At 34.7% G+C, this 27,687-nt stretch overlaps 1 protein-coding gene across 2 annotated transcripts in view; it reads left to right on the top strand.

The window, feature by feature from the left end:
* Window positions 1–335: 335 nt before the first annotated feature.
* The window catches only part of LOC129255225 (dynein axonemal heavy chain 7-like), a 55,093-nt gene continuing 27,741 nt past the window's right edge, over window positions 336–27,687 (top strand). The window contains exons 1-22 of one of the 2 annotated variants that reach the window (XM_054893696.2): window positions 336–615; window positions 7,124–7,195; window positions 7,800–7,908; window positions 8,263–8,401; window positions 9,060–9,156; window positions 9,865–10,048; window positions 10,499–10,697; window positions 10,978–11,097; window positions 11,524–11,707; window positions 12,240–12,419; window positions 12,955–13,107; window positions 13,439–13,552; window positions 14,202–14,222; window positions 16,659–16,786; window positions 17,361–17,664; window positions 18,125–18,271; window positions 18,806–18,942; window positions 19,539–19,686; window positions 19,812–19,928; window positions 25,704–25,838; window positions 26,280–26,428; window positions 27,045–27,231. In XM_054893696.2, coding sequence (XP_054749671.2) covers window positions 601–615; window positions 7,124–7,195; window positions 7,800–7,908; window positions 8,263–8,401; window positions 9,060–9,156; window positions 9,865–10,048; window positions 10,499–10,697; window positions 10,978–11,097; window positions 11,524–11,707; window positions 12,240–12,419; window positions 12,955–13,107; window positions 13,439–13,552; window positions 14,202–14,222; window positions 16,659–16,786; window positions 17,361–17,664; window positions 18,125–18,271; window positions 18,806–18,942; window positions 19,539–19,686; window positions 19,812–19,928; window positions 25,704–25,838; window positions 26,280–26,428; window positions 27,045–27,231 — 3,039 coding nt within the window. In that variant the 5' untranslated portion in view covers window positions 336–600. The remainder of the gene's footprint in view (window positions 616–7,123; window positions 7,196–7,799; window positions 7,909–8,262; window positions 8,402–9,059; window positions 9,157–9,864; window positions 10,049–10,498; window positions 10,698–10,977; window positions 11,098–11,523; window positions 11,708–12,239; window positions 12,420–12,954; window positions 13,108–13,438; window positions 13,553–14,201; window positions 14,223–16,658; window positions 16,787–17,360; window positions 17,665–18,124; window positions 18,272–18,805; window positions 18,943–19,538; window positions 19,687–19,811; window positions 19,929–25,703; window positions 25,839–26,279; window positions 26,429–27,044; window positions 27,232–27,687) is intronic. The other variant, XM_064096163.1, reaches the window with a different exon arrangement.

The raw sequence follows: 27,687 nt of genomic DNA, 5'->3' as shown, positions 1-27,687 counted from the left end.
TCAGCCTATCTAATGAATATTCATGACGATGTGCATATATTACTATTATTGATACATTTTAAAATTATTTGTTATCCGAATTTGATGAAGTTTCCAGCATTTTGCTCTGTGAATTTTACTCTATTTAATTAGATATAAATATTTACAGCCTGGATCATCCCTTTCAATACCAGTCTTTTCCACACTTACTTGTCTTGCCTATATCAAATACTTAATATTACTATAAAAAATTAAGCGGCACAATCTAAAGGAACCAATCTATTAAAAACATAAACAGGAAATTGAGCAGGTGACACTCGGAAGTACTTCCGGGTCATTTTTGTAGCCGTAGCAACACACACCGCTGACTTGCGCATAGGCAGTGTACATTTTCGTATCTCCGTGCAAAGTCTATGTAACGTGTACGTCGCGCAACTCGATTAGCTCGACTGATGACAGTGACAAGGCTCAACTTTATAAATGACACAACGCTTTTGCCTATCGATTGCTGTATCACAATAAACTAAATAAGATATTTGTGCCCATAGGAATATTCTTATAAGAACGACATGCTGAATTAAGTTTTGTACGATAATCTGTGGCCTAAAAAACAAGGACATAATGGCCGACGTCCAGGTGGGTTCTATTTTTTTTTCTTCAGACATTGACATTTGAAATTGAAGTTTTGAACATGTTGTGTTGATGTCTGTGTCAGTGTGTGGGTTAGGATGGGGGATCGGGTGTCCGGACACTTTATATTTTTGAAGCCTTCTTTTTTGTCATTGGATTACACTACAAATACGAAATCAATAGTTGTAATCATCTTCTATTTTGTTCTCTGTAATATTTCCTGACATTTTGTACTAAAAATTGATAAAACTTTCCTTGTAAATTTTTCCAAATGACTTTCTAAAATTGATCGTCCGGACACACAACCTGTCCGGACACACAACAACTGGGTATACTAATCAATGGGATGGGGTGACAGTAATTTTTGCATATGTCAAATGTAAAAAAATTATCACAGTTCTTTAATATAATGTAGGCCCTATGGCAGTGAGTCCAAACTTCGCGCGTGTCCATACTTCGCGGACGGTCATTATCTCAAAAACTAGCCAATATCCTTAAAATCTGACTTCATCAACGTGAAAAGCGACCTAAAATTACCCTTTTGTGTAAGTTACTTTAAGATGAGTTCAGTATTCATGAAAATATTGGCAAAAGATCGGCAAATTTGTCACCGTTAGCGCCCGTTTTGAAAAAATCTGATATTCTCAACAAGCATCACGATATCACCATTTTGCAAGCAGAAATCATCAAAAATGTGAGTTAAATGTGGTACTAACCAATTCTATAGCATTTTGCCATCAATCTGATATAAATATTTTACTTTTTGAGCCTGAGTTTTTGTTTAAATGTCCACAAAAACTTTCGTCCGCGAAGTTAGGTCACACTTTTTCTGAACGTTTTCCAGCACAGCGCGCATTCGCCGATCGGAATAGAATTTTGAGATCGCGATACCGGCGAATTCCCTTGACCGACTTTACATTTTCGTCCATGATTTTATAGTTTACGATCTTGCCGTCAATGTGGTAACTATTTCTTGAATTGGTTTTGTATAAATTACGAATATTTTGTGAAAAGATTTAAGCCCGATGAATATTTTTGAAAAGTGCGCGAAGTTTGGACACCCCATCATAATAATGATAGTAATGCCTAAGTAATGGCATTATCGTTGTCATGACCACGTACTCCATTCACTGCCGTTCATTTCGTCAGCGGCAGTGTCAGTGACTTCTTTCATCTCCCATGCCCATGCATGGCCATGCCTGGCATTGACTTTGAAATTGTATTTGTAATTAAATATGGCACTGGCAGTGAGTGAGTCCAAACTTCGTGCGTGTCCATACTTCGCGGACGGTTATTATCTCAAAAACTAGCTGATATCCTTAAAATCTGACATCAACATGAAAAGTGACTTAAAGGCTTTGGTGTAAGTTTCTTTAGGATGAGTTCAGTATTCATGAAAATATTGACAAAAGATCGGCAAATTTGTCACCGTTGGCACCCGTTTTGAAGAAATCCGATATTCTCAACAAGCATTACGATTATCACCATTTTGCTAGCACTAGCAGAAATCACAATGCAAAATCTCCCTGATGGGGCTTATCGATTTTTGTCTGTATTTCATAAAAATATATAAAAAGAACTGGACCAAAATAAAGATTATTATTCCGTTTTTATTGGTTTTGGCCTGAAACGCACCAAAACAGGAAAAAATAAACTTCAAAGGGGAAAAATCAGTGACTTACATGTACATATACTTCGGCTGTCGCGCAACTCCCACTTCCCTGGTTGATCCGAACTTAATACATAATTCATAAACATATGGCCATTGAGTCCCTGTACAGATCGAGTTAGAACTTGGGTCTCTGTAATTGGTGAGTGGAGCCAACGGAGTTCAGCAGAACAACCAACATAACAGAGACCGAAGCTTTTGGTCTATGATAGACTAGATCATGATCTAACTTAGAAGTTAGATTAGAGATGGTCGCATTTCATAAGTTGGGTATGCAAAAAGGGTAGGGAATGAACAATTTTCCACTCGGTACCATGGATAAATCGTTGCTACATCACAGAATCTTGACCAAATTTATTGAGTAAGATCTCATTTTCAAGCTAGAACTATAAGCTAAATATATTACTCTAAATTAAATCAATGCGATGTCAGGAACAAAAACTATCAGCACAAGTTTGAAGTAACAGGGGTGGTGGAGCCGGTGGATGCAGTGAATGATAGAATGTCAATTAAACTTAACAACTTAATATGATATGTAATATGACTGTCAGTCTCATATTTCTAGGCAGTTTAAAAGTAGGGATTAACTAAATGTTACAAAAATTTGACAGTTTTGAAAATATGCAGGAATTAACTAACTTTTACATGTGTATGTCAGCTCTGACAACCTAATCAATTAGTAAACTGGAGAAATTTGGTTGATTATCTAATTTGTATTCTTAATTTTTAGTACAAATGTTGTGTATCATTGCAACAAACATTTCTACCCGTGATGTAGGTAGTCATTTTGCCAAGCATATAAACAGTGACAGGCATTTTCGGGGCAAAAATGTGAAATTAAATATTGTTAATTAATCAATGTAATTAATATGCATACAATAAAAGATGATTATTCGATTTTAGTTACAGATCTAATTATTAAATTTACAAGATTAAAACTGCAAAATACTAGGGTGATCCAATGTTGTATTAACTTTTGACACTATTTTATGTGCAGCAGGTCCAATTTGAGAAAAACACATTTCAAAATTTTCGCGAAATTGGACCACCTTATGACATGCGACCAGATCTAACGTTACATCTAGACTAGAGCTACAGATCTAGGCCTACTGCATGTACTACTACTACATGAAGCAGTAGGCCTAGATCTATAGCTCTAGTAGTCTACTAGCCTAGATCTAGATCTTAGACTGATATTGATAAATCCGCTCATTTCGGAGGAGTTTTTCAACATTTTCTGATTTTTTTGTCCTTGGCCTCGCACTAATGTTAATTGTTAGTGGGAGTGAGGATATGGTTGGACCTACGTTAGGTTAAAATTAGACAGCTGCCAGCCGTCTGTTTCGAGGAGTTTTTGAACCTTTTATAAATTTTTTTTAACTTTCTCGTACACCGACGGCTCGCGATCGTGCAGCTGCCATTAGGGGTCAACAATGCAAAATCCCCCCGACGGGGCTCATCGATTTTTGTCTTTATTTAAAAAAAAATATGTAAAAAGAACTGGGCCAAAATAAAGATTATTATTCCATTTTGGCATGAAATGCATCAAAATGGAAAAAATAAACTTAAAAGGACAAAAAACAGTGACTTACCGGTACTTCGGCTGTCGCGCAACTCCCACTTCCCTGAACAAAAAAATAGTGCCCTATGTCTGTGCACCAGGCCTCTACAAAAAAAAAATTCATCACTTGCCCTGTCGGGCAAGTGATTAAAAAATTTGCTTGCCCGATAGAAAAAACTGCTTGCCCGATTTTTTTTCAAAAATTCTTTTGCTCTTAATTATTCTTTTCTGTCCTGACTGAACTTGATTTACTGGCGCTGCCCTTGGCATTTCTTTTTCTTGACTCTTGTTCAAGTTGTTCTGGCCGCCGATCACGACGACAAAAGTCGCCTATTTTAGTCTGACGACTCATTGTTTTAATATTTGGTTTGAAGTTGAAGCCGAGTCCTGGCCAGGGTGACAAGATTTCACAAAATGAAATACGGGACAATCGACCAAAAAAAAGATCAAGAAAGAAAGCTACACAGTGTTAGACTTGTGAAAAAAGTACAGAATTGGAAGGGAGGGTGAACAAAAGAATGAAGGAGAGAAAGAAAAGAGATGAATTGAGAAGAAAGAAAGAAAAAATGAAGGGGAAAATGAAGGAAATAATAAAAATATAAGAAAGTTCTAATAAAAGAAGGATGAGAGAATAAAAATAGATAAAAAGGTTTCTGTCATTCTTTGAATTGAATATAGAAAGAAAAAAAAAGAAAAGGAAAGATGAATAAATGTGTGAAGGTCAAAACAAAGAAGAGAAAGACAAAAAGAAAGTAAGAAAAAAGGAGGAGGAAAGAAAGAATGAAGGAAAGAAAATTTTCCTTCATTCTTGGAAAGAAAGAAACAAAGAAAGAAGAAAACAGGAAGGAAGGAAGAAAGGGAAAGAAAGTATAAGGGAAAAGAATAAGGACAAAATGAAATAAATAATGAAAGAAAGAAAGGAGGAAAGAGAGGGAGGTCAGAATGAAAAAAAAAAGATATAATGGAAGGAGAGATAGAACGAAAATAAAAACGAGTGGAAGGGAGAAGGAATGAAGGAAACAAAAAAAAAGGAAATGTAATAAAGAAGGCAAGTAAGAGAAAGAAGGAAAGAAAGAAAATGAACAGAGAGAGAGAGAGAGAGAAAGGATCAGGAAATAAAAATAGATATGTAACAAAAAAGGGCAAGAAGGAAAAATTAAGATAGAAGGATAGAAAAGAAAGAAAGAGGAAAAAGTTCAAGCTTCAAGCAAATAAAAACAATCCAATCATATAACAAAAATCCTAATGATATTTGGTGGTTTTTTTTATATATTAAAAAAAAAAAAAAAAACTAAAATGTTTTAGAAATGAATAAAATACGGGACGTCTGGTCCTGGCCGAGTCAGTTCGAAGCTTGCATGCATGCAGCGCGATCTAGCTCGAGACTCGGCTGGCGCGATCGCTCGTGTACGTCCGTACATGCGCTCAGAGGGCGAGAGAGGGGTTTCCCCAGCTAGCTCCTTCGTCGTTTAGTAGCGCATGCGCACATTGTAGTTTAGAAATTAAGATGGCAGCCTCCATCGAACGGGACCGCTCGCGATAAATTGTCGCCTTTTGTCGGTAAATTGGTGCTGATTTGACATGTTTCCACTGTTTTTTTACTGGTATGACATTGTATGAGAGATAATTGGCCAATAATTGCAATTTATCAAAAAATTATTAAACTTTACTGTCAATTTATCTTTTTCATTTTCAAAACAACCACTTGCCCGATCGGGCAATTGACTTTGAGAAATGCTTGCCCGCACGTCATTTTCACTTGCCCCGGGCAAGCGGGTTTGTCGCGCCCTGTGTGCATCTAATGATCTATTCACTTCACACATGATTCAACTCGCGATCATGCAGCAGCCATTAGGGGGTTAACAATGCAAAATCCCCCGACGGGGCTCATCGATTTTTGTCTTTATTTTATAAAAATATATAAAAAAATAACTGGGCCAAAATAAAGATAATTATTCCATTTTGGCCTGAAATGCATCAAAACAGGAAAAAATAATCTTGAAAGGACAAAAACAGTGACTGACCGGTACTTCGGCTGTCGCGCAACTCCCACTTCCCTGAACAAAAAAAATGGTGCCCTATGTCTGTGCACCTATTCAATTCACACACAATTCAGGGATTTTGATGAGGAAGGCTGCAATTTTTATGCCATCACATAAATCACTTAAATTCATTATTTTTCCATCATTATGAGTCAGATTTTTAATGAAAATCTTTCAATGAATTGCATGTGTAAAGTCTGTACAGTAGTCGTCCTGTATCTTAAAAGAATCGCACAGATACATGTACGTGTATGAACAGACAAGGGGCCTTGTGCAGATTTAGGGGATCTAAGTACCATAACAATTGCATATTTTAACTGCATTTTGGGTAAGTCGAACCTTTAGAATGGTAAGTTGAGCCACCACCCCCAGGTCAATTATGAATGAGTCAGACATTTTGTTGGTGTCATATTGATGACCTATTGCATATCCCCTAACCCCACCACATTGTTTTCAACATTGAAATAGAAAATAGTTTTTCAGAGGGAAAAATACAAATTTCAGCAAAATAAAAGTAATAAAGTATCAAATAGATAAGTGCATTTTACCCACCTGTATCTTTAGATGAGGACACAAGATGACAATATTGTTCATTACAAGTAATTTGTACCTGTAGTATGGGTGCATACATGTAAGTAATGTGTGGATGTGAAAATATCACATGAAGTTCGGACTGGGGTAGGTTATGCCAGCCATAATGGGGCAAGTTGAGCCATGGTAATTTGTAAGGTAATGTATATATATATATATATATATATATATATATATAAAACAAACAAACCTTACAAAGCTATTGATATACAGGCAGAAAGGGCCAAATTCACAAGACAGTTGTTTTAGTAGGATTTTAGTATATTTATACACTGTATAGAATTAGCAAGTGAAAAGACTTTAAATAATAAAATATCATGCTGCTTTTTGCCCCATGGCTGGGTGGGGCAAGTTGAGCCATTTGATTTTTTTTTCAAAGGTGACAGTGCCTTTCAGTGTGGGAGTAGAAAGTAATATTGGTAAAAAATGTTTCTAAATAATTAAATTTTACGGCAAGGTACTTATTTCTACAAGATTATTAGTCGGTCCTAACATGCAAAAAGCAAAAAATGACTTAACTTACCCTGCCTTCCCCTAAACCTAAATTGGATTGAATGGAATATGCCTGTTTACTATGTGGAAGTGATTCAGATTTATGGATAGCACATTCTTTCATTGGAACATTATTTTATTATCCTTTTCTTTATGCAGTATCAAGCTCCTCTAAAAAATAAAGGAAAGAAACCAGATGACATTCAGTCATTTCTGCCAACATTACCTGCAGTAAGTGATAAACACTTTTTGATTATTTGATTTACATTAATTTAGACATTGTAACCATCAATGTTGATAATGTCCTTTTTTCCATTTTCTATTTTATTTGTGTTGACCTAAATGTGCTAAATTTATTAGTATGATATTGTGATCAGTATAAATTTGTATTCCACTTTTTTTTATTTATGAGTACATATGCATATATTTCAAATGTAGTGCCTACATGTATACTGTTCAGATATTATGCATTTGGACATTTGTATGTACATGTACATGTACCAATAATGAGAATTATAGTAAATATGATTTCTAAGAAATGTAAAATATGAGTAGCATTGCTTGTGAAAATTTCCATGAGGGTTGAAGATTTGGATACCTGTATATAGGGAATATATGAATATATTTCAAGAGTCTCTTGTTTCTGTACTTATTATTTTTTTTTGTATTGCTCAAAATGACAATTAAGATGGGCTGTTTGTAATAATTGGAAGGGATACTATTTTGAATATTTCAGGTTTAATCAGCTTCAATCCCTATGCATTATATTTCTTATTTTATGAAGTGACCCTTTCCAATTAAGTTTATTTCAAAATTGTTATTTTGTTTGTAACAGAAACGAAGCAAGCCAGTATGGCAGGCCAACCCACCTTCTTTTGTCCTGTCCGGGAAACCCCCTGAAGATGAAGTAGAGGATATGAGTGTATCAGCACAGATCACTCCAAGTAAGCTTCTTTTCTTTTAATCTTTAGATTGACATCTTCACAATCACATATATTCATGTTTGAAATTATATTACTAATAAGAATAATAATGAAACTTATAAAGTGTCAAATCTACTCTGTAGATTATTTGAGGTGCACAATGAGTTATGATTTAAGTGGAAAGGTTTTTAGAAGATCTTTAAATGATTCAACAGAGACATTTAGTTTTGATGTAAGAGCAACACATCTGGAATATTGCCTGACCAAAGAACCTGCATTGAGCTCAAACCCGTCAACATTGAATATTCCACATTAAATGTGCAATTCAGAGATACATGTACGTGATGCATAATGTAATTGTATTTCTTATTCAAGGATCAAGGAAAGTTAGAACCAGGACCAGGACCAAGTCTAATGAAGCAGAACAGAATGGAACCAATGGGAAAGGAAAGTCCTTTGGGCATCCACGCAAGGACAGAGAAAGCTTCAGGAATGCCCTTGTCAATATCATTATGTAAGTATTTATGAGAAGAAAAAAAAAACATCTAAAATTGGTTCAGTGTAAAAATACTTGGATTAACATGGTGCCTTTCGAAAGTATACAAACAGCCTTAAGCAGTAGGCCAAATTATAGTCATCTAGACATCACATTGGCCCCAAATTATACAAAGGTGGTATTGAGACCGTGGTCACACTTCATGTATTAATTAAACGTAATTTAATTTACAAACTTGTGTACATTGAAAAAGGATTTCCTAATAAACGCATGTCTTATCACTATTCACTCAAGTCATGATGCTTTTTGTATGGCTTGAAATGACTATTTATGTAGATTATCTGGATAGTGTAGGGTCAATCAAACCCATGGCAACAAATGTGAATTTTGCACCCTATCTCAAAAAAATATTTTGGAGTGGAAATTATGAAAATTGCTCTTTTCATATTTTTTCCTTCAAATTCTACTATTCTTGATGCAGTATTTTTAGTGTTTCATTAAAGCACAGGTTTACACTTTAAAAATTCCTCTGATCCAACAGTGAATTAATGAAAAAAAACAACCAAATATTGCCATTGTTGATTGATAATGTTACATGTATTAAAGGCAAGATGCCATAAGAATGTCATGACATCAAAAACACATTTGTCTTTTTTATGACACACCTTTCTTACAGGCAACAAGAAACAGAAGCAAGACCACCTTCTGTTGAAGGGGAACTCCCTCCTCTATCAAGAACAGGGTCACCTACAGCTGCTGAGAAAGATATTCTGGTAAGTCGCAATGAATTTATTTAGGATTTTAGTGTAATCTGATATGGCATGGTGTATGTGATATATATCATGAACTAAATTTTGTTATGATTTTGCCTCATGATGGAAAATTCACAATTAATTATTTTTCTTTCACTATGTATGTCATGATGTAAAGAGTTTCTGAAAATAACACCACTTTGAAATTTTTAGCTTGTGCAATCCTTAATTCCTCGTTTCAAAAAAAGAAATGATTTTATAAACAAATAAGTTCATTTGTATGTAAACACGAATAGTAATTGTAATACCAGGGCCTTTCTTACAAAGAGTTACGATTGATCCAATCAATCGTAACTATGGAAATCCATCTGTGTCATAATTTTCTCTACAGGAATTATGCATAATGTCCTTTGTAAACGAAGAGAAGCGCAGTGAATTTTCCAGAAAACGATGAATACACATCATAGTTAGAAAATATTTTGAACAAACATGCATAATAGATGTTGACGTTGCTGGCTGTCCATAGTTGTGATTGATTGGATCAATCGCACCTCTTTTTAAGACATGGCCCAGAATGGCAAAGTTTTATACTACCAGACCAATAAGAAGGTGGTTAAGAATGCTTTAAATATTGGATTGATCAGTTTTTGCTAAATATTTTCTTCTGCACTATAACAATGTCAATCATGAAAAGTAATGTAATTTTGTCTATGTTTTGTGTTTCGGCAGCGCTACTATTACTACATCCACAATGGGATAGACACAGAGCATGTAGCTCCTATGGAAGACTCCTGGTTGGAGAACGTCCTGCAGCTGGTTGCTAAGGGTCTCAAAGAAGGTCATGGGGAAACCATTGAAACCCTCTCAGATGAGATGAAAGAAGACTACTTGCTCAGCGTCAAGAAAGCCATTGGTAATGTCCAGTCACAATTTACTCTTTATGTGATTCTTTAATACTTCTTCTTATTTTTCATTTTTGAAAATAAACAATTTTCATTGTTTTAGAGCTGTTATCTGGCCAGTGCCTTGTGATATAAAGATATGATCAATCTTATGGTCAATTGAAACAGCAAAAAAGAATATTATTTTCAGTATGGGGGATATTTTTCTGCTTAATGTTCAATCCAAGTACTATTTGCATTGAACCCATTGGTAATTTGAAGGGGATATTTTGCAAATAAGGGGGTTCCTTTTTTTTTACATGTAATCAATTGTATCTTTCATGTCGTACTAATTTTCTAAAGAGTACAGTATTCTATTGGAATGACAGTTAGAAAGCAAGTACAGTAGCAAAACATGGACTAAAATTTATTTTTAAATGAGAGCATTTGTCTAAAGACCTGTGATATATTTTTCATCTCAGTTGACTTTGTCCTGCGTGACCCCCGAGAGAGGGATGATGACAAGCAAGAGGAAGTTATTCCTCATCGTGCTGAACTTTCTGTTGTACCCAAGCCCTGGAACAAGTCCTTCCTTACTGCCCAGGCTGCTATTGTCCAAGATCTTGACATTACCAACCCTACCATGCTTCAAGTCCTTGAGCTCTGGCATGTCTCCTTTGGGTAAGTGGATCTATCTGAAGGTGGTCAATATTCTTGTAGCATTGACTAGGTAAAAGTCAGTTTCTCTGAACTTTCATGGGAAATAGGTTACAGATCAATCGAGATGTGTTGAATGATAAATGGGACTTTCATTTCTAAAATATTAATTTTATATATTGCCCCTATTAGATTTGTACAGATGTAATTTAAGCTATATGTCATATCTCATATGATTGAACTATGAACTTTTTTTATTCTGTTGATAACTGATCACACTCCGTTTGGGGTTTATTTGAAACAGAAATTTGAGGTTGGTTGACATCCAAGAGTTTCATCAGAAGTCTACATCCATGGAGCTACCATTGTTCCAGACTCTTGTCATGAGACACATAGAAGGAGCCAAAGAGAAATTGATGAAGAAGTAAGTGGGGTGATACTGTTTTTGTTTTCAGCATTTTCAAGCATTTCAGCTAGTTTTAAAATTATATTGCTTGCTAAGACAAGTAGGATTTAACCTTAATGATGAATCATGTTAAAGCTAAATTTTCTTTTGCATTATTTAACATCTTGACACTTATATACAGATATCACCTATGACCAATATGGCATGAATTCGCAGATATGTTAAACTCAACCCATGGGCTAAATTCAACACATTGTTGTTGAAGTAGTTATAAATTTTAAAAGGTGTCTCAAAATTGATCCAAACTTAAAACCAGAAACTAAACTATAAATACCTTCATCTACAAAAATCATATCTGATCCTCTTGGGATTGTTCATGAAAATGGTGCCAATATTTTAAATAGTGAAGATGTTTTCATAGAATGATGTAACTTTCCTCATCAGGTGGTTTCCTGAAGTTCAGAACATCTACTATCAGGGTAACCGTAGGAAGCTGGTACCAAGCAACCACAATGGCAAGAAGCTTGAGGCTTTCTTCAACTGTGCTGCCACCTTGATGACCCAGCAACTCCAGGAACTCTGTCTAGTATCCATGGATGACTTCAGTAGTCTCATCTACCAGTCACCGGTAAGCAGTCGAGACTATCTGAATGATTGTGTGCAACAGTAGCTATCAACAAGTTTTCAGAATATAAAAAAAAAAATAACACAAAAAAGAATCTCTGATACTGAACATGAGATCAACTAATCTGGCATTTTGCTACTTGGACAGAAAGATTATATATAAAAAAATATGTGCCACTGCTGAGATCTCCATTTTAGCTCTAAATTTAAGTGCCAGAGCATTACAATTTAAAAGAACCATAAAAATTCATAAATTTCCATACCAGAGACTCTCAAATTTACTGTTCCATGTTAAACTGTATGAATGTATAGGTGCTGAGGGGCTGCCACTTAATTTTATGTTTGCCCTGTACCTTTGTGTGATCAAACTTGAGGTGTGTGATAATTGATGGTGATCGGGCAGCCTCAGTGTACAAAAACAACCAGACATATCATAGTACATAGTTAGGCACTTACATACATGTATTTGAACTTGTTATATAATTTTGTAATAATCTTGTGCATTCCTTATAACTTTTCTCACTCCATACTTACAGACCTCCATCCGTGCCTTTGAGCACCCTGGCTTTGTTATCAGGCTAGTGTTGGATGGAAGTGACATCAAGTTTGAACCAACTTTCCCGGACTTTGAAGTTGTTCTTCTTAATGTCTATGATGTCATGATTAAATCTGTCAGTGTCATTCCAAGGGTTGAGACCAAGCTCTATTCAGAATGGGTAAGTACCGTCAAACCTGCATTTAGTGACCATCTTTGTATAAGGACAACTTGGCTACGAAGATTACAATTTCACCATTTCTGTCATTCTAATTAAGCATGAGTCCTTACTGCAGCATGCTATAAATGGAATCTGACCATAAAGACAACTATTTATAGCACTATCACATTTCAGTCAAATGTGCAAAATATTTCTTTTCAAAATATTTGTTTTCCAAGGTCAACATATGTTTGTTTAAAAGTACCATTTTAGATGATTTTCATTTTTCTAAGTAATTCTGAGTGTTATATCTACCTTCTGCATATAACAATCATTTTGGTATCCCACAAGTGCTCTTTATGCACAGGTCTCATTTTAAAATGTTTGTATTTAGATAAGAAATTTTGTGAATCTGGCCACCCTGTTTAATATGGACAAATGGGGTTTAAAATTTTGAATTACTGACTAACTAATAGCCTCTATGAAACAGTATTTTTGTCTCATGGGTAAATATCTGGAAAACTTAACAGACATCTTCTGTTCTCTCTATCCTCAGAATGGACCCAAGTCTACATTGCATCCTATCATCCTTGATGAAATCCTGAGTGAGCACAAGGCTAAGGTCAAAGAGATCATCAAACGAGAGAGTGAACGTCCAAAGGAACATCTGAAGATATACGACAAATACATGTTCCTAATCAACAAACAGGTTGGTAAACATCCCTTTATCACTAAGAGTTCAGGTAGTAAAAAATCAGTTATTCCTTCTAATATTATGTTGCCGTATATGAAGAAATGTGTAATTATGGAAGTTTGTGGTAAACACCATGTATGTTGTCCTGAAAAGGACTGTTTATCTTTCTTGGTTGTTTGATAGCTCTTATAAGAAATGTGTAAGCTTCAGCAGTGCCTCGTGAAGAGGTTTTGAAGTAATCCTTGTAAATGGTCTCCTCTTTGCCAGGGTATAATTTATTCATCCTGAAATATAAATTGTTCTATTTCGTCCATTCATTGCTTCTTATCATCTTGTGTCTGCCCAGGCTGATGGTGATGTAGATCAGTTCATGCAGGAGGAACATACCTTTGATGAATACACCAAGGAAGTGGAGAAATACCATCAGCTTAATGAAGAGATCATGTTCCATACCAGAAAGGTAATGTCATACATTTGGTTTATCCAGGGTGAAAGGTCATGATCGGAAGCACAGGGGTTTCCATTTGCTGTTGGGCACCACATGATTTTTTTTCCGGATGTCAATATTTTGTTCTTATGAACCAAGATGGCATGAGGATGAGTTACAACATATTTCACATTGATTTATTTTGATGTAGATATTGTGCAATAATTCACCAGATTTGATGGGGTCTATGGTTTTGGGTTATCTGGATATTAAGGGGTGATATTTCTCTTTTGTATGTATTTACACTTATTTTGAATGGCTATTGTGTGGATGGTTATAGGAAAGCACAATGTTATTGATAAGATCTCTATATTGGTTAATCTCAACTCTGTTGTATGTACAAAATATATGCCATTAGAGTAACAGAAGCCATACAAAATTTGAAATTAGCTATCAAGAAATGACAAGGAAAACAACAGAATTAAAGTCACAAAATAATTCTTAGAAATCAAATTTGCTTTCCAATTCATACCATTCATAGAATCAGAAGATGGCTTTTAAACTCCCAACACACACAGTGATCTCTAATATGCATTCATGTAATTGACATGAATGTAGTTATGTGGTTTATGTTTAAATGTTACTTTCTTCATTTTGTTTGATTTTTACTTGTTTGATTTAGGATGGTGCTGATCAGAGAAAGGTTTGTTGTGATTGGTTGAAGTGGGCTCTTGTTAACATATTGTGGTTACATTTTCTTTGTGTGTATAACTGGACACTGTCTGTTCTAATCAACTCTTTGACAACTGAAGTTTATTGTTTCCATATGTTTTATTGAGGGGTTACCAATTCCCCCATTTCCATTGAGTTCACAAGTACTTCATTATGTTAACACTTGTCACATGACTAATCTATCAAAAGTACAAGATATTCCGTCTGAAAATAGTTTCCCTAGATATGTCAGATATTCACTGGGATGGATGGTGCATTTGCATTTAGATAATTTAATGCATTACTCTTGGCAAATCCAAATCCAAGGTATCTTTTTAAACTCAAATTTTCATAGAAAAATTCAATATTAACAGAAAGTAATAACTACAAAGTGTTACATTTCAATGAAGATATGTACAAAAAGTAATCAATACATGGTGTTATATTTCCATTAAGATATCAGTCAAGTCAGTATGCTAATGTAGATTAATTCATTTGTGGAATAATTTGTATTTTTTGACATTGGTAAGCAAGTTAGGAATGAAAATTTTTCATTGTGTAGAACATCTCAAATTATGAATTTGTTTTTCAATTCAAGTTCTGCTACCTCTCTTGATGACATATATATATACTAATAATTATGTAATAGATATTGACCTTTTTGCAAGAATTAAAAGAAAAATATTTCTTCACTTTGTATGAATTGATTTGATTCTTCTTATTTGTTCCATAAATCAGAATGTGGAAATTATGGAAAAGGTCTGTAAATTCTTATGAGAAATAAGTATTAGTTGTACACATATTTATGACCATATATCCAGCACTACTGAATTTAATGTACTTATTTAGATCTTTTACACTCTTACAAATATCATCTCCATCAATTTATATAATGCAATACCTGATATTTAAACAATTTTAGATGGAAATATGTAAGATAATGATGATAATAATAATAGCTGGATTTACATGTATCTAGCACTTTCTACCATAGTAAACAAAGCACAACTACCAGTATATTGAATCAAACTGTCTAATAAGTTGCAGTCAAGTTATTTGTCTAATTTGACTTTTTTAAAACCATGAACATCAGGAGACCTTATCACAAGCAGTGATGCCAGAACGTTCTTATGAAAGGAATGGATGAGCAACTATCGTTAACACAAAATAGCTTGCCCCTCTTATCTTTCATCTCATCAGAACGTTCTGGTGCCACTAATCACAATTTATAACATTAGTCTTCATGTTAAATGTTAAGCACTTCATATATCTATTGGTACATTATTGCTGATGTTCGTACATGAGTACTAATGACTCAAAAATCTTTATGACATTTCTTTATTTATCTAATTAGTAGAACCTTTTTTTTCAAATGAATTGTACAAATGCATATCACTTAAGCATTTCATGTTTCTACCTTCACTCATACATGTACTTAATCATCACTATCTCTCTCTGTTACATATGATCATCATTAGATGAACAATAACACAATGATTTTCCCTTTCTCAAGTTAAATGTACATGTGGATTAGAAATAGATACATCTTAATTGTTTAATTTCAATGTTGAATGTGCTGTGTCTGTTTGTGCAATGCGCAAATTAACTGTTACATCTGTTTTTGTTTTAGATTGTAATATAAATATGTCTGTCACCACTATTTTGTATTTGTCGAATTTAAGATACAAGATATCTGAAAACTTCAGCTGCACATATAGTTTTTCTGCATTACTGCAATTTTATTTGTTTTGCATTTGATAAGAACACACATTTCTATTTTTTTAATCATTAAATTTAGACCCACACATGAACAGATATATCCTGTTAACATTTTTTTTTAAAAACAGATACATTGTCAACACTAGTTATATTTCATAGTTATTTTTTTCTGATGTGCAAGCGCTTAGCTTTTTTGCTGCTTTTGTTTTGGGGATCTGTAAGATTTTAAAGTGCATTTGTTTTGCTAATTATGCCTTTTTTCCCTATGGGTGGAGACCAGATATTCTTTTGTTAGGCAGCAGTAAGTTACTGACAATCTTGAAATGTCCTGTTCTTGTAACAACCAATGGTATATTGGCATACAGGTAAACTTCTGCAAGTCGATAAATTTAAACTGAATGCCTCCTATTTTGCTTCCCAATTTTGCTAGTTACAGCAAGTTTCTGTGGATTTGTGTGACCTTCTTTAAAAACAAGTTAGAGAAAATTAAAACAAGTAAAAGCGAAATAATCTATCATGATTTTGTAAGATTTTCCCAGAAAGTTTGGACCCTGTTTGTTGACATGAAGTGTTCAGTGCACATTTATTAGCTTATTAAATAAACATGATTCGTCTCAACACCTATGGACACTATGACAAAATTTTGTAATGATTTTTTGGCATTGATTACATCATGATAATTTGTGGGTTCTTGATTTTCATATCCTAGGTGGTGAGATTAGGCATGTTTGAGCTGCATTGTGATGAACTGATCCGAGCCCTCTCCAAGAGAGCTGAAAGCCTGATGGAACGCCTCCTTGCAAGGATGTGCAAGGATCATGCTGAAGCCAACCGCAAGTGAGTCAGAGTAATCATTTTCTTAAGTTTGATGTTGATGAAACAATGAAACAGTCATAGGGTTATTCATGCATGTATTCCTAAGCACACAGGTGAGAAGCATCACAGGATTACTCCCTCAATATCATTTCCAAGTATGACAAATCTAGAGCACATCTCCCCTGGCATCAAGTCTCCCTAGAGGGTATCTTCAGTAGGTTTTAACTGGTGTTGCAAATTTGTTACTATAACAAGTTTTATAAGACCTGCCCCAGGATCAGATGATGTGAAAAAATTCTCCTTGGCATCATAAGTCCTGTTGAGAAGGTTCAATATTCCACATGGATTAAAAAAATTGTATCTTAGCTGATAACACAGATAGGAATGTGTTGTTTAGTTGTGTTTACTCAAAGATCTTTTTGTAAGTTTCTGATATGAAATGTTTATTGCTACTTATATGTCTCACTTGAACTTGAGAGTACAAAGACATTGCTTTATTAGTTGATATAATATCTCAATACTAAATTCTAGGAAGAAATTGTTTTAGTATGTGAAATGAAATATTAATTCCTGCTTCTATGTTCTATTCAATTAGACTGTGTGAAGAATACGAAGCCATTGCCGAGAAAGCTCTCACCACACCTCCAAACACAGAGAAACTAATGGAACTGCGGGCATTTATTGAGAACGTTGAGAAGAAGACCATCCATGAGCTTGAGAAGGACCTGGTCCAAAGTAGGGACCGACTAACCTTCCTGGTGGATTATGCCTCATTTTCTCCCGCTGAGATACGTCTGAACAGCAGTACGTTCCAGTGGCATGAGCGCATGCCAGAGATCTTTGCAGAGCATAGGACCATTGTAGATGAGAAGACTGCCCAATACCAGGAGGGACTCACGGTAGGTCATCTTTCAGGTTCAAACCCAGTGCTGCGGATGATAGATTTAACCTGTACTGGGCCCTGATGCAGAAAAAGTTGCATTTTAACGCAGCTCACAATATCAATTGAAAGTCCAAAATGTTCACTTTCAATTTTTGCAAAATCATATTTTCATTTGTTTGATGGAGTTCATTCTGATTGCAATACTTTCTGCTCTGGTTATACTAATAATTTTTTAATGTGATTTTTCTTTGCTCATATATCTTTTCATGTACAAATTAATCATTCCAATGTGCTTGCTGCATCAAGGATTTTCTCAATAATTATTTTTGTGTGTGCATTCAGGCATTTATCATTGCCTTTTGTTACTTCCATAAATTTATTCAGTGTAATTCAATTTATTTCACAAATAAACTCATTCAGCTCCTCTATTGATATCAATTTTAATTTTCTCTTCACTTGTTTAAATTTCTTTGCAGTTGAGGAGAGAGAGATTCCAAGAAGAGCTGGAGAGCTACACCAAGCAGCTTGAGGAATTCCAGACATTTGGTGATTTGTCAGAGGTCAATCGATACCTCAAAAAAGCCCAGGCTCTCAGCAACAGGCTTGAAGCAGCTGCAGAGAAGGTATGTCAATTTGTCATCTAATTTCATTTTAAAAGAGATAATGAATACTTTTATTATATGCCTTACAATATCCAGTCTCCAGATCCAAAGCCAGGTTTGTCAAACTGGATATGAAGGTCTGAAAAGTTTACTGTAACTAGAATTTAATTCCAATTTGTTATTATATCAACTTAAAACCTTGGCTATTTAATTCTTGTGTTAAACTCCTTTCAAGACCCATGAAGGGCCAGGTATTTGCAGGGTAAATAACCAGATTAAGAAGTTGAGTATATTTTTTTAATTAATACAGTATGTACAGTCAATTGCAGGTAATTACTTCATCATTTTGACTGGGGTATAAGTCTACATATAACATACAGAGAGAATAATCTTCAGGGGTGGGGGGGGGGGGGGTAAGACAGGCACACATTGTGTTCAGTAATGATGAGACATTCTTGACCCTCTTGACTACAATATGAAAGCTCTTGAATAGTTCATGTCTCTCGAGGTTCTTCATGGATTGAATGGATTTTGTCTCGTTTTCTGCTCACACAGATTGAAGCCTTCAACACAGAAGAAGAGTCATTTGGCTGGCAGACATCTGCTTATCCTCATAAGAATACCATCGTCAGCACCCTAACCCCGTACCTCAAGCTCTATGAAACTACTGTAGAATTCAACACAAAGCACAAGTAAGTAGCAATGAACCTGTGGTTTATTTTTTGTGAAATGTAGCATAGGGATATGAATGACTTGCCATTTCTTGAATATGAAGAGCACAAGGGCTGACTAAGTATGGCCTGACACTTATAGACACTTTGAACATATTTTTGTAGTTTTATGTTAATTGTGGCAAAACATTAAATTCATTATAATAATAAATCTCTAGCTACAAATATCTCTCAACAATGTAGTATTGGTACCATGACTTTAGCAGAGCAGCTGTAATGCACTCTGCGAATCAAGAATGAATTCCTGCCAGGGCCCCATATGCCATACAACATATGAATTACTTGTTAGAGAAAATTGTTGATGATAACTGTTAATCTGCTTCTATGGTCTATAATATTATCTTCTATATTCAAACACTTTATTTGGCATTCTGAACCTTTAACAGAACTTAAGCATAATCTAGGAATGTCAGTTATCTGATGGAGGAAGTCTGAACCCAGTTAGAGGCAATGCATTTTCAGGCAATACTTCAAGGCTTGTAGTTAATTCTAAAAGATTTCAGAACCCTCTGGTCATTTCTTATTGTAATTTTGTTTTCTTGATTTGACTTTAACAGAAATTGGATGGAAGGTGCTTTCTCTGAAGTGAACCCTGATCAGGTGGATGCTGATATGGGTAACTACTGGAGGACACTCTATAAGCTTGAGAAGCAATTCTCGGAGGTACCTACTGCTAAGAAGATTGCTGAGAAAGTCAAAGACAAGGTATGACCAGACCTGAAAATGACCCAACCCCATTCACTGTGTGCCATACAACCCAAATACAATTTTGTTTCTACTCTTCAAAGACCTATTAATCTCACTAATAATTGGCTTCATTTGCTTTGTAGGTGGATAACTTCAAGGAGTACATCCCATTGGTCACATCAGTATGTAACCCAGGTCTTAGAGATCGTCATTGGGAACAGATGGCTGATATTGTTGGCTTCCCGCTCAAACCTGATGAGGTAATCATAAATAATTGAGTATGTACAGTACGATATACCATTTTTCAGGCAAAATTGAAAATTGAAAATTCTTTGATTATTATTTCATGTGATATTTTAGACTTTGTTTCATTCAAACAAGGTCATTCCAAAAGGTTACTATTCGTAAGGACCTTTAATCAATTCTGACTGTTAATGTTATTCTTGTAATTTAGAAAATAAACACTGCCTGTGTGTGAATGTTTCAAAATAGTAATATAAAACTAACTTCAAAGAGGCTTATTCCAATCAGTAAAATCAATAAGAGCTGTTAAGAATAAAGTAACTGCAGATAAGCAAGTAGTTTACTTATCCATCCATCTGTCCGTTCGTCCACCCACTCACCCACCCACCCATTTAATTGTAATATATTATACATAATGACATAAAGGGGAAAAAAGAAGAGCAGAACACTAGCAGACAGGTGTAGCCCCTCCATCTTGTCTGAATGATTATTATGAATTACCTCCCGTAATAAATGTTATCCTAATCAACTTCCAAAGCCATGGGAGGAGAGAGTGAGGAAATTCAAGGTAAGATTAATAGCATGGCATGTTAAAACTAGTGGCACAAGTATATAAGTAAAGTAAATTATGTACATGTATTATATATTGAATATTGTTCATGTTGGATTTTTACCACACATTTCTCTAGAATATATTTTCCATTCTCCCTTTGCACTTGACAAGATTATATGAATATGTAACAACAATTCAGTATTTACGTCAGAAATGTCAGCATTGCTTCACATGAGACCTTTACACCAATAAATATAGTTACCAGAATATAGCACAGAGAGCACAGTCCACATTACAGATCTGTGTTTTACCATCACATGTCATGTACACATATTAAATAGTGTTGTATAAGATAGCATGCAAACACAACACATTGTATTCCACTGTGAAACACAAATTTATATTGTAAAGCTGTAATTAGCACTCAAAATGTTAATTTGTCATCATCTAGATTTTATCAGATAGACTGTGCAAAATTTACTTGACCTAGTGCACATTTTGCTCAAATAGTATGAGAAGGTAGCTTTAGTAATGTCATAGCTTCAACTCCAGTTAAAACTCGGACAGCAGCAGAGTGCCAAAAAGGCAGACTTTATTGCTTCCACACTTTTTGGCAGATGATTTCCTGCCATGCTGTTGTTACTGTTGCTGTTTATTATATGTGGGCCATCCTGGGAAAATGGGTATTATAGGTGAAATTTTGGATTTTGTTTTTTTAATGTTTTCTGGTACATGGACACATGTACCATGTGTATACAAAATATTAGAGTCTAATTCATATTTAAATTAGAGATATGGCCAATTGAATCAGGGATACCCCCCCCCCCCTGCCTGGCTGTTTGGGTCGTCATGGTAGTCGGGCTTATTATTCATCTTTTCATGATAGGGAAATGTTGGTTCCTTTGTAACGCCCAACATACCTGGCATAGGCGAGGTGATATTTTGTAGTGCAGACATAATTTTTATATATACACAGCTAGGCGAATACAATAAAACAAATTATTCTACATATTCAACCACACCCACACTAGAACCCACACCCACACACTCACATTACATGCAAAAAAAAAACCTTATGGAGACTATTTGTCATACTATGTATAGTTCGTCATAGCGCGTAGTTTTAAAATGGGAGGAGGTTCCCAGATCCAATGACCAGGGGAAGATGAGGTTGGGTTATATATCTGATTTTTTTGTTGTTGGGGGGGGGGGGGGGCAGCTTATCATTTTTTGGGGGATGCCCACCCCCACAGGCGCCGCAGAACATTTTTTGAAAATAGGAAGGGCTGTCCATGCAAAAAAAAAAATCACAATCAAATGGTAATTTTTTACATGTTTATACATGCGTTCTGGGGGAAAAAAGTGGGGCCAAAGCCCCTGCCCACCTCCATCCTAGATTTGTCCCTACCCTTAACCACCCCCCCCCCAAAAAAAAAGACACCACCTTGCTGTTGGTCCATACTTCACTTTCTCGCAAAGTAAAATCTAAAAAAAATCATGCTTAAGCTTTGGAAAATAACCACAAACAAAATTCAATTTTGCAAAACCAAGTTTTTTCGGTGGCAATACACAATGGTAAAAAAGCTGATGCGAGCTACATTTCATAAAGATTTAATATGACAGCAACTCTTGATGAAATATCAACTTTCATTGAACTAGCGAATCAGGAAGCAGAAGGTTCACTGTTTTCATGGTAGTTTTCATTCGAGCAAGGGATCATATCAACATTTAATGAAATGGACCACATTTGGTTTCTTTTTAGGGATGGGGTAGTCATGAAAATATATTTCACAAATTGCTGCCAAATTATCTGGATCACTGAAGGATTTTTTTTAGGTCACTTCGTTTGAAAATAAGAATAAAACTGTGCATAAAAACTTGGCTCCACATATTAATACGACAGGTATTATAACTAACAAATACTCACAAATACATAGTCATCTTTTCTCTGCTACACTCTGTACACGTGTAATGGTATGCGTTGTAAACATCTTATGCTTGAATAAAAAAATAATATCAGAGTTTAATTCTTGATATGGAAGAGACTACATACATTTACTCTCTTCTATGCAGCAGTATTAGCAAAATTCAGGAATGTGCATCGCTCTCCACTGTCCAAATTTGCACTAAAAAGGATGTAAAACACGATAATCTCTCCTTAGTGTGTGTGTTTAACATTATCACAAACTTCTTATTACAGCAGCAAACTTACCATATTTCAATTTTCTACAATGACATCCTTCTAATGGGTTAGCAAACGTTACAAATTAAGTATAATTTTTTTATCGAAAAACTTCAGAGTTTGTTCATTCAAAGTAAAACATGTATTCATTGTTCAATTTCCTCTCCTACCGGGGAGGCCGCGAGGTGCCTTGTCCTCATCTAAGATCTTTCCATATATCATATTCCCTCTATTTGGAAAATCCAGTATCTGAGAGACTATGTCAGCAGGGTTCACCAAAGGGGATAATTTTCTTCCTCTGCATTGTTTGCTTTCTTCATGTTCCAGTCTTAAAAATGCCACGTTCCGATGACTCAAATCTACATTTTTGATGAATGCAATTGAAAAGTTCACCGATATTAATGTGTTATAAAAACAGTCACATTACACTCTCATTTCTTCATGATTCATGGACATTTATCAACAACATGATATTTAAAATACATTAACTTTTCACTCTTTGGCTTTGTGTCAATGTTACTTGTATTTCTAATAAAGGTGGAAGTACTCCCTGATGTCATATTTTTCTACCAAAAATAATAAGATTTAACTATTGTTAGGTAAAAAAATCCCTCCAAAATTCATGAGATGTTCATATTTAAATGTTTAATTTTGATATCATATATCACTTGCAAAAAGCTTTCTCTGCATGAGCCTTTATCCAAATTCTATATATTTTTTTTCATTTTTTATTGTTTTTATCATTTTATATTTTTTATATTTTCCATAATTCTAGATTTCATGTACTAATAGTGGTAAAATTAATTTTTAAACAATATCTTATAAAACGGCAATTAATTCGTGGAAAAATCGGTTACAACCATAGAGATGTATTATTAGTATATATCTTTATGGTTACAACTGACATGATAAGGGTCAAAACTGGCACACTATTTCCATATAGAATATGGATAAAGCATGGAAAGCTACCTGAAGCTGTGGTAATGGTGAATCCCATATCAGAGTCTTAAAGTACTTCTTGAAGGGCTGCTGTCAGCTGTATGTTGGTGATGTCTTGTCCTCATTGCTCTGTAGATCCCGTGCCCTTAACATGTTTAACACAACGAAAGAAAACAAGGCCAATTAGTTAAACATTTTCAGAGTTAAAGTTTATTTTAAAAAAAACACTACTTAAGAAAAAAAAAAAAAAAAAAAACAATTAAAACTATAATTTTTTTTTATTTTCAAAAATATGTCTTTTCATTTTTTTTTAAATATTGAATGATTTTGTGTAGAAAGTTGGCGAACCTCATGTAATGTAGCTCGACCAGATTGTAGAAAAAATAAGAAATACCCCCCCCCCACACCCGCCCCCAAAATATATTGTTATTTTTGAATAAATTTCTTATAAATTGTGACAATCTGTTTTCGAGTTATAATTTCGATATCATTTGCACAGCTTTGGTGAAGCTCATACCAAATAGACCCCACCCCCTCCGAAAAAAAAAATTGAAATCAGAAGTCCGACAAATAAGAATTTGTTAGGAGAGGGGATTTGAAAAATGTCTATAATTAACCGATTTAAAAGGGTACTCCGAGCTGAAAATAATTTCATCAAATGTAAACAAAAGCTGCAAATTTCATCAAAATCTGAAAACAACTATGATCTAAAAGGGTTTTTCATGCATTATAAAAACAGTTATATGCACGTCTTAATAGATATTCGTTAGATGGGCTGATGATGACACCCCACTTTAACTTTTCTTATAACAAAACATGAAATCATACTTATTTTATTTGGTCATACGTGTGTGAATGATATGTCACCTTTTTGCATTAATTAATATCTAGTCTTGGAGGGGGGGGGGATAGAACAAACATAATTTCATGTAACAAGGTGAGACATCTTTGCATCAGTTTGTCAAGTAAATTCATAAAAACATGCATAGAACTGTTTCACCGAAATCCATATTTTTAAATTATCATCTTTTACTCCTTGTCCGATTTTGATTTTTTTTCATATACATTTTTTACAAACTTGTTGCATGTGATAGATTTAACTTAAATGGTTACAAGTATGTAACGAAGGCCTATCTAAGTAGGTGCAGATCTAGATCTAGTTGATAGCCTAGGCATACATAAGTTAGATCTTAAAAAGGCCGTCAAAGTCCCGGACAAATACCGCAAATCGCTGCAGCAGTCGCATGTAATTTGACGTTTGAAGACGTTCCTAAAAAAGCTCTCTCTCGATCGATCCACATAAACACGCAACACAAAATTCACATTCACGTGTTTAGTTGCCATGCCCATGTTCCTCGCATCGCAATTATCAATTAATTTAACAAAACAACTCAATCTGCAACATAATTTAACTTACCTTCATGGATTTCAGCCAAGGGAATTAAATTCAATCAACATGTATCCGAACCCGCCACCAAATATATCGAGCCGATATCCACAGTTCTGAAAAATAAAAATGCGCCTGACATTTTTTTTTATTTCCCGCGGGTTGTTTGTTTTGTTTTTCCTCGCGACGCGCGCCAGACAAAAGTTTGATGACACGCGTATTTAAATGACGTCCTAGCGCATTCATTGTCTCTCACCAATAGTCTGGTTTTTGCGCGACGCCACACATATATATTTTATATGCCATTCAATTAAATGATATCATGTATTAATTTTCTTTGATTCACATCAGTAAATGTAACTATATGATACATGAGGCTTAAATGAATAATTGTGAAGTGCAAGCAAGTTTTGATAAGCATGCGGCTGAAACAGGTACATGTACACACTTATACAGTCAAAATTTTGCCAGTGCCTGACAGGGTATGTTTAGACAGATAGTATCAGTCAAGTGATATAGGCTGCTCAGAATCTACTTGGAGGCACTCTATTATGTGAGCATGAGTACAAGTGCAAAGAGAACCAAGTATATACCATTTTTAAGGAAGAACATTATTTCAGCATAGGACACTTTAACAAAGTAATCCAAGTCTGAAAGGACCTGTAGTGAGAGGCCCTCTGCGATATCTTTGTATCCTTTTCTCCAACCTTTCTTGCATGTTTTTGTTACAGGACACCACCCTGTCTAAGATGATAGATATGAACCTTGAGCCATACCTAGTAAAGTTTGAAGGAATCAGTGAGGCAGCTTCTAAGGAGTATTCCCTTGAGAAAGCCATGGAGAAGATGGTTGCAGAATGGGCAGAAGTAAGTTCTTGTCAATATATAGAGATGTTGATATTGTTTTGATACTTATAAATAGAGTAGATTACAGATTAAAAAGATAAATGTCTCAAGCAGTAATGACCATGGGATGTGCACTGGAATCTGAGCCAGACTTTTATTGATTCTTCTAACAGCTGTTTTGAAATGTCTATCTGAGCCTTGTAACAAAAGCTTAGTAGTGATTGTAGAACAACTTTTATACAATCAATTGTGAGGATTTATTTTCATAATCTCTGTTACCTGCCTAACATATTTCACTCATTTTTGTGTTTGTTTCAAGATATTTAAGTAAATTATATGAAATTATTCATTTACATAGCTCGTCTTGGCTTAGATTTCTTATATCATACTCTCACAATGTTCTCTCAAGTCTTTGATACTGTTTCAATACCCACTTAATGCTATCTATCGATATTCTTATAGATGGAGTTTGTAATGATCCCATACCGTGAGACTGGTACCATGATCCTGTCTTCAGTAGATGATATCCAAGTTCTGTTGGATGATCAGATTGTCAAGACTCAAACCATGAGAGGATCACCATTCATCAAACCTTTTGAAAATGAGATCAAGTAAGTCCCCATGCAGTTATATTATTTCATGATAAGACATTATTTTATGTCCATATATTGAATATTGCAAAACACTTATTCAATTAATTCCAGTATGAATAGCTAGAGTGAAGCGATCTAAAATCAACTATGTGTAATGTCCAATTGTCCACCTTGAATTTATCTGTGAGATCTTCTGATGTTCCACTCTTGATTACCAGAGATATCAGTGAATTTCTGAAATCAGCATAATGAGCATTAATTTTGACCCTTTCTATGGATAATTGACACCTTCCCGATGCCGCTCACACAAATATATACAGGGAAAGAGATCCTGTGTATTTGTTTCTACAGAATGAAATCACATTAGAGATGAACTCATTTCCATTGAGTGAGGAAAAATAAAAGAGACCAAACTTATATTTTCCTTGCATTTGATTGTTAGTCATCTTGATAAGGAAAGTACTTTATGGCATCTATATTTTGCCTTCATCCTTCTTCAACTATGGAATAGCTAAAAAAAAGAAAGAAAAATTTAATTAAAAAAAAAATTATTTTCCATGTCTACATTGTAGGTGTAGATTCAATGTTTAACTCATTTTAATAATTCCCCTCTATCTCTTGCTAATCTCCCTAGGGCCTGGGAAGCCAAGCTCTTGCTTCTTCAGGAGATCTTAGATGAATGGCTGAAGGTCCAAGCCACCTGGCTCTATCTGGAGCCCATCTTCAGCTCTCCTGATATCATGGCTCAGATGCCAGAGGAAGGGCGTCGCTTTGCCACTGTTGACAAGAACTGGAGAGACATCATGAAGGCTTCTGTTGTGGTGAGTTCCTTTGTATTCTGAAATGTCGCTTTGAGTTTAAAGGTCCAGTGTTGGTATTCATTTGAAAACTTGGATTAAGCAAAAAAAATTGTATTTTATTCAGTTCAATACTGATAAATTCTTTTTATGAGGTATTTGTTGTTACCAAATAACCTGCAACAATAATGTTTCACCAAAAAGTGCTACATTATAAATCTGCACTGTTCAGGATGATTGCAAACAAAATATTGGCAAAATATTTTGTCTGAGCAAAGCACTATATTCGTTTTGAAATGAATATTAGCCCAGTATTTCAAGTCCATTCGGAAAATTGTTCATGTATTATTTTGCAAATATGGAAAAAAATTCTGATATTTAAAAAAAAAGTTCAGGAAATCATGAATGAGTGAATTGATAAATCTATTAAAAAATGTATGAAAATATGACAAAATCAAGTAGAAAATCAAGATGAATCGC

This window comes from Lytechinus pictus, chromosome 1, assembly GCF_037042905.1.
Source record: "Lytechinus pictus isolate F3 Inbred chromosome 1, Lp3.0, whole genome shotgun sequence".
Taxonomy (NCBI): Eukaryota; Metazoa; Echinodermata; class Echinoidea; order Temnopleuroida; family Toxopneustidae; genus Lytechinus; species Lytechinus pictus.
Note: the sequence above shows the minus strand (reverse complement) of the source record. Positions and strands in the feature narration are given on the sequence as shown.